The sequence below is a fragment of the Mesoplodon mirus genome, assembly GCF_964341445.2.
Source record: "Mesoplodon mirus genome assembly, chromosome: 3".
Classification (NCBI taxonomy): Eukaryota; Metazoa; Chordata; class Mammalia; order Artiodactyla; family Ziphiidae; genus Mesoplodon; species Mesoplodon mirus.
In genome coordinates, this window is record NC_138978.1 from 194,847,753 (window position 1) to 194,860,995 (window position 13,243).

General features: G+C 34.0%; 1 protein-coding gene across 4 annotated transcripts in view; it reads right to left on the reverse strand.

The window, feature by feature from the left end:
• DENND1B (DENN domain containing 1B) overlaps positions 1–13,243 on the reverse strand; it is a 261,440-nt gene that overhangs the window by 146,270 nt on the left and 101,927 nt on the right. For all 4 annotated transcript variants that reach the window (XM_082615047.1, XM_082615049.1, XM_082615048.1 and 1 more), the window contains exon 6: positions 1,894–1,963. In XM_082615047.1, the coding sequence (XP_082471173.1) occupies positions 1,894–1,963 (70 nt within the window). The remainder of the gene's footprint in view (positions 1–1,893; positions 1,964–13,243) is intronic.

Consider the following 13,243-nt stretch of genomic DNA (forward strand, 5'->3'; position numbering starts at 1 on the left):
AATTGGATAGTATATTGTGTGTAGAAAAGTGGGAGCAGATAAGCCAAGAAGGACTATCAGATGCCAGATCATGAAGCTTCTAATATGTCAAGCTGCACACGTTTAGAATTTATTCTAAGGAAAAAAAGGAGCCACTGAGAGGATTATAAGCAAGCCGTAAAATGATATAATCAGGTTTCAGAAAGATCATTCTTAGAGATCAGAATATGGTGGTACTTAACAACTAAGAATGTGTATAAGATGCCCATAAGTAATTTCTAGAGAGAAGAGAAAAGAAAACTAAGAACATAAGAACACCAAAATTCTAGGTGTAGATAAAGGAAAAAGTTCAAAGAAAGACTGAGGCTATAACTAAAAGCAAAGAAAACACAATGTCAGATGACCAAACAAAATATAGTCTCAAGTGTGGAGGAGTATCAAGTAAGAATTTAAGCAGATAGCCAGAGACCAGAAAATATAACCTACACTTCAAAATTAGAAAGCAACAACAGGCAATCATTGCAGATTTTTTAAAAAAAAAACTTGTATTTGAATTAGATTGCATCAAATAGCATAGCTAATATCTTAGTAAATTAGTCCTTGTTTAAAATAGGGAAGAATGATTAAGGGGAAAATTTACAAACTATCATCCCAGAGAAGTTCATTCATTCAAAGCAAACTTCAGTTTCTGTTTTGTTTTTATTTTTAAGAAAAAAGGATAAAGATGTAAAGATAAATGTAAGAGCTAAAGCTATAAAATTCTTAGAAGAAAAAAAGAAAGCTTCATGACATTGGATTTGAAAATTATTTCTTGACATGACACCAAAAGCACAAAGCAACAAAAGACAAAAACAGATAAATATGACTTCATGAAAATTAAAAACTTTTGTGCATCAAAGGACACTATCAATGAAGTAAAAAGACAACCCACAGAATGGGAGAAAATATTTGCAAATCATGTATCTGATAAAGGATTAATATTTGAATATGTAAATAACTCCCACTCCTCAACAACAACATGAAGACACGATTAAAAAATGGCAAAGGACTTGAATAAATAATTCTCCAAAGAAGATATACAATGACCAATAAGCACATGAAAAGACTCTATGTTGCTAATGTTTAGGGAAATGCACATGAAAGCCACAATTATATACCACTTCACACCCATTAGGATGGCCATTATAAAAACATAACAAAACGAAAACAAAAAATAACTGCTGGGGAGGATATGGGGAAACTGGAACCCTGTGCATTGCTCGTGGGAATGTAAACTGATGCACCCACTGTGGAAAACGTTATGGCAGTTCTCCAAAAAGTTAAACACGGAATTACCACGTTATTCAGCAGTTCTACTGCTTGGAATATACTCAAAAGAATACACGGACTGAAACAGTTATTTGTACACACCCACGTTCATAGCAGCTTTGTTCACAACAGCCGAAAGGTGGAAGCAACACAAGTGTTCATCTAAATATGAATGAATAAACAAAATGTGGTGTGTGAATAACAGAATATTATTCACCCTTAAACAGGGAGGAAATTCTGACATATACTACAACATGGATGAACTCTGAAACATGAAGTGAAATAAGCCAGTCACAGAAGGACCTATATTGTATCATTCTACTTATACGAGGTACATGGTCCCATGCAGACAGACAGAAAGTAGTATGATGGTTGTTGCCAGGGACTTGGCAAGGGCAGGGAGGAATGGGAAGTTCCTGTTTAATGGGTAGAGAGATTCAATATGGGAGGCAAAAAGGTTGTAAAGATGATGGTATTGATCACTGCAGAACAATGTGAATGTATTTAATGGTACAGAACTGTACACTTAAAGACATTTAAAATGGTAAATTTCATGTTAGGTGTATTTTACCACAATTTAAAAAATGGGGAAAAAACATGACTTACCAGTTCCTTAGCCAAGTAATCTGCCAGAGTATTTAGAAGCTTGTAATATACTTCAAACCATGGCAGGTAACTGTAAAAAAAAAAAAAAAAAACTTTAAAAATATGTGTGTGTATGTGTGTGTATGTGTGTGTGTGTGAGCGTATATATGTATCATTTAGAAACAAGATGGCAAAATAAACAACAAATCTAGATTATTTCAAACAGGTTGATCCTGGAGGGCAAAAAAGAACTATACCCATGTTCTCTTTACTGTCACAGTAAAATTTTACATATGATCTACTATTAGTTTTCATAAAGTAGTCCGAATCCAAAGTTCCATTATGAAGGTTATTCATTACACACTTGTATTTTCTGTTAGCAGCACCGAAACGCACGTAATCCCGTTGTATGGTGTGCGTGGTATGAGTGCACCACGAGCACTCATAGAATGAACATTAACCACTGAAATACGATAATATCAAATAAAAACTAAGGTCAGAAGCTTTGACAACACAGATATGATCATGTCTTATGAAACGTTACTGAATGAAGTGTATGAAGAACAGAATTATGTGTTGTTAATCAAATCAATGCTCTGGAAATGGATCTGTACGTAGGATGGTAAATTTCAAAATAACTATCACTACCAGTAAGAAATGTAAATATTATAAATAGCATTTAAGTATCAAAAACACGGATAATTTAAAAATCATTTTGATTCATTTTGCCAGACACAGATATAATTAATTTTACGAAAGCAAAATACTAAATCCAAAAATCAATTGTACAAAATAAAATCTGTACTCCTTTTCAACAAACTAAGGTATGTATACTTAAAATCTATCCAAAGTTTTTAATTGTTTATTAAAATGTACACTTTTCACATATAAGAAGAGTAAATCACAAAACACCAGTGTAATTAATTATCAGTTAACAAATACTCATTTTTTCTTCAGAGAATGACTACAACAGACTACTTTTTAAGAGAAAAAAGTGTGATACTTTTACTACACAATTATATACTGACAAGAGTACAGACATACAAAACAGATTTCATAATCAATGACTAGAGCTCAGAAAAACAGCATTCTTTGTGCATTTTTTTCATACAATGTCTGATTCATTAGTGACCATGAATGATGCTTTTTGATTAGGAGTAGCCTAAAGTCATAACAAAAGAACAGTTAGGTAAACGACAGTATCCTACTCAGCAGAATGCTATAGAGTTCTTTAAAATGATCATTATAAATAGTAAGTAATGATATAAAAGATGCTCATCATATTTTAAAATGTCTACCAACTTTTCATTAAACCTAGCATATTGAGTAGTACATCCATTTATCTCTGTGCCCTTTGGAAATGCCACTAAAATGACTGTAAATAAATAAAAAGGGTATAAATTAATGAGGACAAGCCAAATGCAATAGAAAGCAACACAGGTGAATGGCTTTGTAAAGGTGGTAAGCAAGCAAAGAATAACTGACTTTGCAGAAAAGAGAAAACCAAAACCTGACTGTCAACAGAAGGGAAAATGACCATTAGCCAATAGACTGGCCCCCACAGGATCCTGAGACACTGATCTGGGAATCTCTCAAAGGAAAAAAACACCTCAAAGGCCCTATATTTTCTTGTGAAACCAACCACTGCACATACAAAGATGCTAATTCAGTTTAGTGCCTCTATCTTAAATATAAATTAACGGTCCAACCACCAGATATTTGAGGAAATACAGACATCAATACAAACATAAAAGGAACTCCAAGTAAACAAAGACAATACAAACATCAGGTGAAAGTTTCAAAAATTATCATTAATATCCACAGGAGCTAAATAAAGAACAGGATACTTTTTTTTTATTGTTCTAATCTAGTATTTATTTTATTTTATTTTATTTTTTTATTTTTTAACATCTTTATTGGAGTATAATTGCTCTACAATGGTGTGTTAGTTTCTGCTTTATAACAAAGTGAATCAGTTATACATATACATATGTCCCCATATCTCTTCCCTCTTGCATCTCCCTCCCTCCCACCCTCCCTATCCCACCCTTCTAGGTGGTCACAAAGCAACGAGCTGATCTCCCTGTGCTATGTGGCTGCTTCCCACTAGCTATCTATTTTACGTTTGGTAGTGTATATATGGAAGCAAGCTAAGTGTCTGTTGACAGATGAATGGATAAAGAAGATGTGGCACATATATACAATGGAATATTACTCAGCCATAAAAAGAAACGAAATTGAGTTATTTGTAGTGAGGTGGATGGACCTAGAGTCTGTTATACAGAGTGAAGTAAGTCAGAAAGAGAAAAACAAATACCGTATGCTAACACATATATATGGAATCTAAGAAAAAAATAAGAAAAAAAAAAGGTCATGAAGAACCTACGGACAAGATGGGAAGAACAGGATGCTTTTAAACAAAATGAAATCTAAAAAAGGAGAAAGAAGTGAAAAAAATAAATTTTTAGACAATAAGAACAAGTTCTTATAAATTCAAAATACAAATGCTGAAAAAAATTAAAATCAATAGAAAGATTAGAACCTAAATGACGAATATCTCTTAAGAACTAGGATAAAGAGATAAACTGATAGAAAATAAGAGTAAATATTAAAATATCAGTGTATCAATCTCAACTATCATGTAGTTGACTAATAGTGGTTCTAAAAAAAAAACAAGAGGGGAAAAAAGAAATGAAAATTTCTTTTTAAAAATTACTAGAGGTGGCTTCTCTGGTGGCGCAGTGGTTGAGAGTCCGCCTGCTGATGCAGGGGACACGGGTTCGTGCCCTGGTCTGGGGGATCCCACGTGCCGCGGAGTGGCTGGGCCCATGAGCCATGGCCGCTGGGCCTGCGCGTCCGGAGCCTGTGCTCCACAACGGGAGAGGCCACAACAGTGAGAGGCCCGCGTACCGCAAAAAAAAAAAAAAAATTACTAGAAAACTCCTGGAACTTTAGACATGAGTTTCCACATTCAAAGTGCCACCGTGGTAACTATAAAATAAATGAGCCAAACCAGAGTATCAAAGTGAAATTCCAGAACAGGGGTGACAGAAAAGCACCTAAGAATTTCCAAAGAGACAAAACAGGTAGCGTACGAAGGCATCAAATCCAAAATGTCCCTGAACCTCTGTCTCAACAGCAATTCTGGGGAGTCAGAAGATAATGCCTCCAAAAGGCAGAGGTTAAATCCCTTGCAACCTAGAATTCTTTGTCCAGAGAAACTATCAATCAAGTTTGGGGATAGACTAATAGCAGTTTCAGTGTTTCTAGAACGCAAAAACTTACTTTCTCCATAATATTCTTGGGAAGCGACAAAATGGATGAGTGAAGCAGAAAGGAGGAATATGGGGATATAGAGACAAGAAATTGGATTCCAAGGAAGAACAGGTAAGTCTAAGGATAAATGTGCCAACGCCTGGTGAGCAATCAGTCCAGATGGAAACAGGAATGAGGGCCTTGGGTAGGATTTTCTGGGACAGGGGGTTGCAACAAGCTGACAGCTCATGTGGGAGTCTGGAAAAACCTGGGTGAGTATGTGCCAAAGCTCTGACGGTTTGGGGAAAATCTGAGAATCAGAAGTTAGTATAGGTAATCTCAATTTTCACGTTTAAATTACTAAACTCTTCTAACCCTAGTGCTTAAATAGCTAATCTACTTTCTACCGTATCTTTCGCTTACAAAAAAAAAAAAAAAACCTTAAACATTACTAATACTGTTTTTAGGTTATCAACTCAATATCATGCAAATTACCACATCGTATTTTCCATACTCATTATAACTCAATGAAATAATTTTCATGGAGGATGTCCTGCCAAGACACACTGTAGTTCCTTGGATACAGTACAATTTCTTTCATTTGAAGTCATTTCATAGTCACATTTCAACTTTTAACAGCCTGAAGAAATTGCTATTTCAAGAAAATATCAATGTGTTATGTAATTCAGATCTATACGCTCAGATGAGATGAGACCTAATCTATTCAAGGAACATGCAGGTCTGTTTCTATCCTGCTCTCAAGAATCTTAAGATAAAGCAAGATTTACTGACTTTAGGTGGTTTGCATGTCTACCTGTTAATCCTTATATTGTCATTTTCACCTCACTCAAATAATGTGGAACCTTGTTTAAACTCCCTTCCTGGTCCACTATAAAAATAAGATATGTAATAAATATCTCATAATTATAAGTTATTGCAAAGTGAGAGAATATTTTTTTCTAGACCAAATGTTCTGGTTTTCTCATCTTTACATTATTACTTTTCATTGATTATCTTCCCCTTCCAATTTCTCTTCAAATTGTGAAAACAAACTGGAATCCAATTTTTCATTAAAAAGCTAATTTATACCAAAAACACACAATTTATTTGTAAGATTATGGACCTCTTTTTGAAAATGAAACAAACTGAATTAATAATTGATTAACAGTTTACTTTTCAAAATTTAACAGTGCTAGGTATTTTGGTATCGTTTGATAATTACTATTATTTTTTATTATCTCCAAGAATACTTTCAACTGCATTGCATCCTGATACCAGGCTATGTTTGTTCTTTATATAGGGATGCTGGATTTTGTTCTCATGTTCATTCAACTCTTGACTCTATTATATATAGATCACTGCTATAAATCAGACTAATATAATTTTTTAACTATTACAACAAGGCTTACACCTATGAGATATTTCTCACAGTGATCTCTAAGGCTCCATCATGCTTAGTTATTTCTGTTTGGACAGTAAGACTTACTAGTCAGGTCTATGCCCATCTAGGGAGTAGAGAGCAGAATATAAGAATCAGAGATTCCACGCGTTGAAATAACTGGAAGTACAGAGAATAAAACTTCTTAGGCACTAACTATATGTATGAAAATATGCTAGGTACTTTATACGTGTTCTCTCATTTAATTCTTATAATAATACTATGATGTATATTTGACTAAACTAAGGTAAAACAACTTATCCAGGGTCACAAAGCTATCAAATGGCAAGCCTGAGATTAGAACTCTGACTGAGCAATAACACATGCTCAGGGATCTACCAATCATCACCCAATACAGGCATGTACTTCTATAATACCCAGCCTTCGAATAAACACTGTCCAATGACCAGATGTTTTCAGGAAGCTGCATAAAATGTGAACAAAATTCATTCATTCTGGTTTAATCTTAAATCAGCTTACTTATAATTTCTATACACTAAAGTAAATTCTATCTTCTAAAATTTGTTTAACTAATGTTCAGAGCATTACCTTCCTTTCTGCCTCTTAAATTATATTTTATTCATATGGGCAATTTTCCCAGCAGATAAACATCTGTTTAATTTGACTCTTTCATTTCACAGATTGGTAATTCCTCCAATTATAGATTTTAGTACTGCTTATACGTTCATCACTGTGGATAAAAATTTTAAAAAGGATATGGCCTGCAACATGGTACAAGATCTCTGCCCAAACAACGTAAATCTATCAACATCTAAGTATATTTTGATCAATAAGAAGACTCATAACTGCATTATCTATTGTCTAGACAACATTTTTCTCTATATACAATGTGTTCATGAGAGATAACGGGACAGACTCTTTCAAATTTCTACAACAGCACTGCCTGATACGCCAGTAAGTACCATCACCATAAAGTACTGAGTTTAGTTACACACAGTGTGCTTTGTGAACATGTACTGGTTCTTGGAGATAACTAGCTCCTTTTTAAGAGTACATATCATTCATGTTTTTTTAATGAAAACATCACTTGTATCCAAGTGGAACTACTCTGTAACCTAGTCACGCTCTTAGGATGTCAAGGATACAGGGACATTTTCCGTTGCAAATAAACAACAGCATCCAGAGCGGAGGGTGCAAACTGGCTACATGCAGACATATCCAGCCCACAGTCATATTCTGTTTGGGCAATGCACCATTGTTGTTGAACTGAGTAAGTGGCCAACTTCTAAATCAGATAATTCACTTAAAAATCTAGATTTCTTCTCTTAAAAATCAAAAGAACTGGCAATACTGGTTACACTTTTTTTAAATTTTAACTTTGCAACAAACACCTAAAGCTGGGTAACAGCTTCTGTCTTTGGATGGGGCATGTGCTATTTATTTGGATCACCCCAATTTCCTACCGTCAGCCAAACCTGCTTATCTCATTTTAGACCCTTACCTTGTCCCTACAGGTAACTGAATTCACAGCCCCTGGTATGGAGCAACTATTCAACAGGAAGTCCTGCTTACTTTTTTATATGACAAGAAAATGGTCCAGGGTACACAAAGTAGTCAATAATTCAAATATTTTAACAAGATTCCATTGCACACTTTAAAGATAAAACGTGTGCCAAAAAAATACATACACACATATATAAAATAAATATTAGAAATTATACAAGCTTACGTTGCTCAGGTAAGAAATGTTAATCTGTTTTTATTTTTGTGGTTTCTTAATTTTCAAACAACATAAGTTCAAAGCAGTTAATTTTTAACTAATGTATAAGCTCCTAAGCTGATTATCATTAAGTTAAAATAGTTTTCACTAAATTTTACGGTCCCAATCTGTTTTTTGTACAACCAAACACAAAAATCCCAGAAAGTTTTTAAAAATGTATTCAACATATAACGACTAAATAAGATGCTTTACTTGAATTTTATAAAACTGAAAATGTGGTTCTTTGACAAAGGATTCCTGGGACTCTCATAGTCTTGTAAACATACATAAATGTAAAACAAATACATGAAGGCCAATTATTTTAAAACAAAAGTCAAAGAATCTCCTAAGATTATTTCCTTAATTTTTCATAAAGACATAAGGCAAAGGACAGATGTATATGTAAAGCCATGGGAGACTTCCCTCACACTTGTGCTTCCACTATCGAGCTGATAAAACTTTTACATCCAAAAGTCAAAGGTTAAATAAAGGAAAGGAAATGTTTTTTGTCAAATAGTCAGGTAACCACTAACAGTCTAAGTGGTCAGCAGGAACCTAACTTAGAGTAATCAAATAAAACGAAGGAAACTGCCTTTCCACAGAAAAATGTCTAATGTCTAGAGGCTGTTTTTCTGCCTGGAAAATTGACACAAAATGTGTAAAATTGAAACATTCTGCTTCTAAGGGACTTGCTTCAAGGAAGAGTGTGTTAGCCTCAAGTTTGGTATGAGTTACAGGGGAGGGGGGCAGGGAGGACTACAAAGGCCCCAAACACCAAACTGTCTCCCTTATGAAAGTATTTGATTTTGAACCCTTGGCGACAACTTTACAGTTGTAAAATTATGTTAATCCAATTAGGGGAAAAGTTATTTCTTGCATTTTTGCCATTATACGAAAGTAATTCTAAATACAAACAATGGCATGATTTAAATTAGTAATATCTCAGGGTATTTTTGAAATCTTGTTAAAGTAGGAGAGACATGCCATAGAAAAGGCTAAAGCATACAAAATTCAAAATTAAATATTGACTTTTATACTAAATAAACCTGAATTCTAATATTTCTTCTAAAAAGTGAATGAAACAAATACAAATTAAATACACTTACTTTCAAAACTTATAATAGCATAAATCCAGTCGAAGAAGAACCCATGGTTTTGAGAGCATTGTGTGCAAATTTTCTAGCTTAGAACTCTAAGGTAAATCTAAATTACTTTCAAGTCTTATAATGGCATCATCCAGGATGAAAAGTAGCTTTAAAGCTTTATGTGAAAATTTTCTAGCTCGTAACTCTAAGGCATAGAGTAGTTTTTATTAATAATGTATATAAATCACTTAACAAAATGCTTGGCTTACAGTGAAATAACACTAAATGATGTTGCTATTAATTTATTTGTTATTATTATTATCATTGTCATCTCTAACCTAAAAGTCTTTGCTAGTCAAGAAATCCAACACTCAGAGTTATTTTTTGCTTTTCTAATGAAACTTTACTACCAATTTGTATTTAATTTTACTTTGTTTTAAAAAATCTTAAACATACTTAAATGTATCCCATTTTCATTATGACTACTCTTTAGGGACCTAAAATATTTTAAACTGTTCGATATCAACAAAAACTCAAGAGATATTTATACCTTTCTTTTAAAACTTAGATCATTAAAACACAAACTCAAACATTAGAAGGTAAAATAAATGAAGAGTCTTTTTTTAAAAATGAAGAGTTTTTTGATGAAGATATAGTTGATCACAGTAAAAAAAATTAGTGGTTAACAGGATATAAAGACAACAGGAGGGGGCTTCCCTGGTGGCACAGTGGTTGAGAGTCCGCCTGCTGATGCAGGGGACGCGGGTTCGTGCCCCGGTCCGGGAAGATCCCACATGCCGTGGAGCGGCTGGGCCCGTGAGCCATGGCCGCTGAGCCCGCGCGTCCGGAGCCTGTGCTCCGCAACGGGAGAGGCCACAACAGTAAGAGGCCCGCGTACCGCAAAAAAAAAAAAAAAAAAAAAAAAAAAAAAGACAACAGGAGAAATTATTAATTTCTATCTAAGAATCTTAAATCACTGATACTAAACATGACCTCTGAATAATCAATCCAGTATTATCTCGCAACAGAATAACTAAATATGTAGTGTGTTTCAATATAAATGCACTAATTTTTCACAAAAGACAGCTTCAAGAAAAAGATGCTAAAAGTTTGTCATATTTGAAAGTCGTAATATACTCCAGGTAAAGAAATAACTAATTTTAAAAACTATAATCAGAAAGGAAATCATCTTTATGCTAAATCTCAACTTTTAAGAAAAAAGTGAAATGACCAATTGTCAGATTAAGCATGTACAAAAATTCTCAGCACTTACAGTGGATAATACGAAAGCCATAGAAGCTTTTTCAGTTTATTAACTGCTTCTATATATATTCATTCACTTTGCCAACTGTGAATAAACACTACAGTTAAATATTTAGTTTGCTATCCAATAGAAAGATTTATAAATGTGTCTTAACAAGACATGGAAATAAGTCTAGAATGAATACCAAAATTTAAGCAATGGTTATGTTTTACAAATATAAGTGCCTTTACTTTCTTTATTTTCTTCCAATTTTTCTATAATAAAATATAATACTTTTGTTAACAGAAAAGCATGGTTAAAGACATATATTTCCGTGTCTTGCTTATTCAAGTATTTTGTCATTCTTCTCAATAAATTTTAGCCCTATTAATGCTTAATTCTAAGAAGCCTTGGAATTTAGGACTTAGAATTAAGGCTGAATTCTAAGAGGACCAGGACATTCCCAAAACACTGAATGCAAGCATTACTCTAAGGCCCTGGCAGCCACCAGTGAACACTCAGAACACCAGCAGAGGAGGTCTTCTCTCACAGAACCCCTGGAAGCAGCAGAGTCTGGAATTCAAGAAATTGGCCTTTAAATGAAGAGACCTGATTGCCCCAGCCAATCCCATGAATAATTCGTTTGCTACTTCTACCTTCCCTTCCCACAACCCTTCAAAAATGACTACTTAAATTCTAAGTCTTGGTTTTATATGAAGCTAAACAAACTTTCTCCTACTACATCTTAAGGATACGATGAAATTGAGTGTTGTTGGAAGAGAAAAAATAGTAGGAAATAAATTGTAGGCGCAGTCACATTTCTCCTGTCCTCTCACAAAGCATTTCCACCACGTCGAACATTCTGCGTTGAAATTACAGAAAAACACTAATATCTGGCTCTAAGATGGTGATGGGAAGGTCACCTCACAAGTAATATTTTTTTCTCTTCCAAAGATCATTCTTTTGCACTGTGATTCCAAATTTCAAGCGTGTAGAATGAAATGCCTGTTCCCTTCCCATTCTTAATTCTGCAGGTCAACAATGACCAGCTGCTGCCTTTGGAGTAGCTCCACGAAAACACACCTGTAGGACCATTTCCTGTCCTGGATGTCTTACCTGACAAAAGATGATCTGGGTAAATTCCCACACATTTTTAATATGGTCTTTATATAGTCCTGACATCTCAGAATTTTAGAGCAGGAAAAACTGATTAAAATTACTTTTGCTCACTGCAAAAAGTAGATGAATGCTGAAGTGTACAAAGTAGAAGAATTAGAGATCTATCCTTTTATAAGTATATACAATCATATAATATATAAATCTGTTATTGACTACTCCTTAAAATATTCATTTATATATACATATAACTTGTTCTTTACAAACAAAAGAACACACTATAAATATTACCTTAAAACTTTTCATCATTTCACAATATATCATAAACATTTCTCCAAGTCAGTATCTGTGTATACAATTTTTCCTAACAGATAACTGATATTCCATTGTACTAGTCGTTAATTCATTAATGTATTTATTCAACAAATATCTGTTAAGAGTTTACTCTCGTAGGCGCTGGGAATACAACGCATCAGTGAACAGCACAGACAGCATTCCGGCAGGGAGGGGCCCCAAAATGGAGCCTGGGGAATGGACCATAAAGCACCTAATCAAGTCCTCCTGAGAGACACCTATGTCCAGTGCTTTTGCTCTTATAAACCATGTCATAATAAATAACTGTGCTCACACTTTACTACACACCACTGGGAATATTCCTGAGATTTAAATTTCAAGAACTGGAATTAACTGAGTCAAGGAGAAGGAGACTTTAAAAATCTGACAGATATTTTTAAATTCACCTTCAAAAAGTCATGTCATTTTACAGTCCTATAAGCAGCTCATGAAGTATCTATTTCCCCTCATGCTTTTTTTTTTTTAGTTCTTCATTTCTGCCCATCGTAATGTGCTCGTTTCTTTTACCTTTAGTAAGGCTGAGCATCATTCATAGGTGTGTGTGTGTGTCTATATATATATATATAGACACACACACACATATATATGTATATATATGCTATTCACATTTCCTCTGTGAATATGCTGTTCAGATGCTTCACGTATTTTTCTATTGGGTGGTTTCTCTCTCTTATTATACTCTATGGTGATTAACTCTCTGTCACAGTGGTTGTAAATATAGTCCTACCAGCTTATTATTGGAATATTCAATTTCCTTACTATATTTGTCACCAAACAGAAGTTTTCATCATTACATAGTCAAAAGATGCCAACGTTTTTGGCTTCGGGATTCAATGTCAGGATTCAAAGGCTCTCACGGTTACAGTAGTTTTTAAAAATCAACAACAATCTCTTCTAGCACATTTAGAGTTCCATTCTTCCTTTCAACACTTATAAAGTTAAATCTAAAGTGGTAAAGACTCAGTGTAGTCCATGGACAAACCAGAACCCAAAACACCATTATTCCTCTCACTATAGCACTCGAGACTTGCCAAAATTATTTTCACAGACATACACCGATTATACCTTATAATAGGTATTTACCTACCCATCACAACTTTCTAAATAAATAACTGAATTTGATTATATTTTAATTCTCTGTTCTCTAATTTACTGGCTAT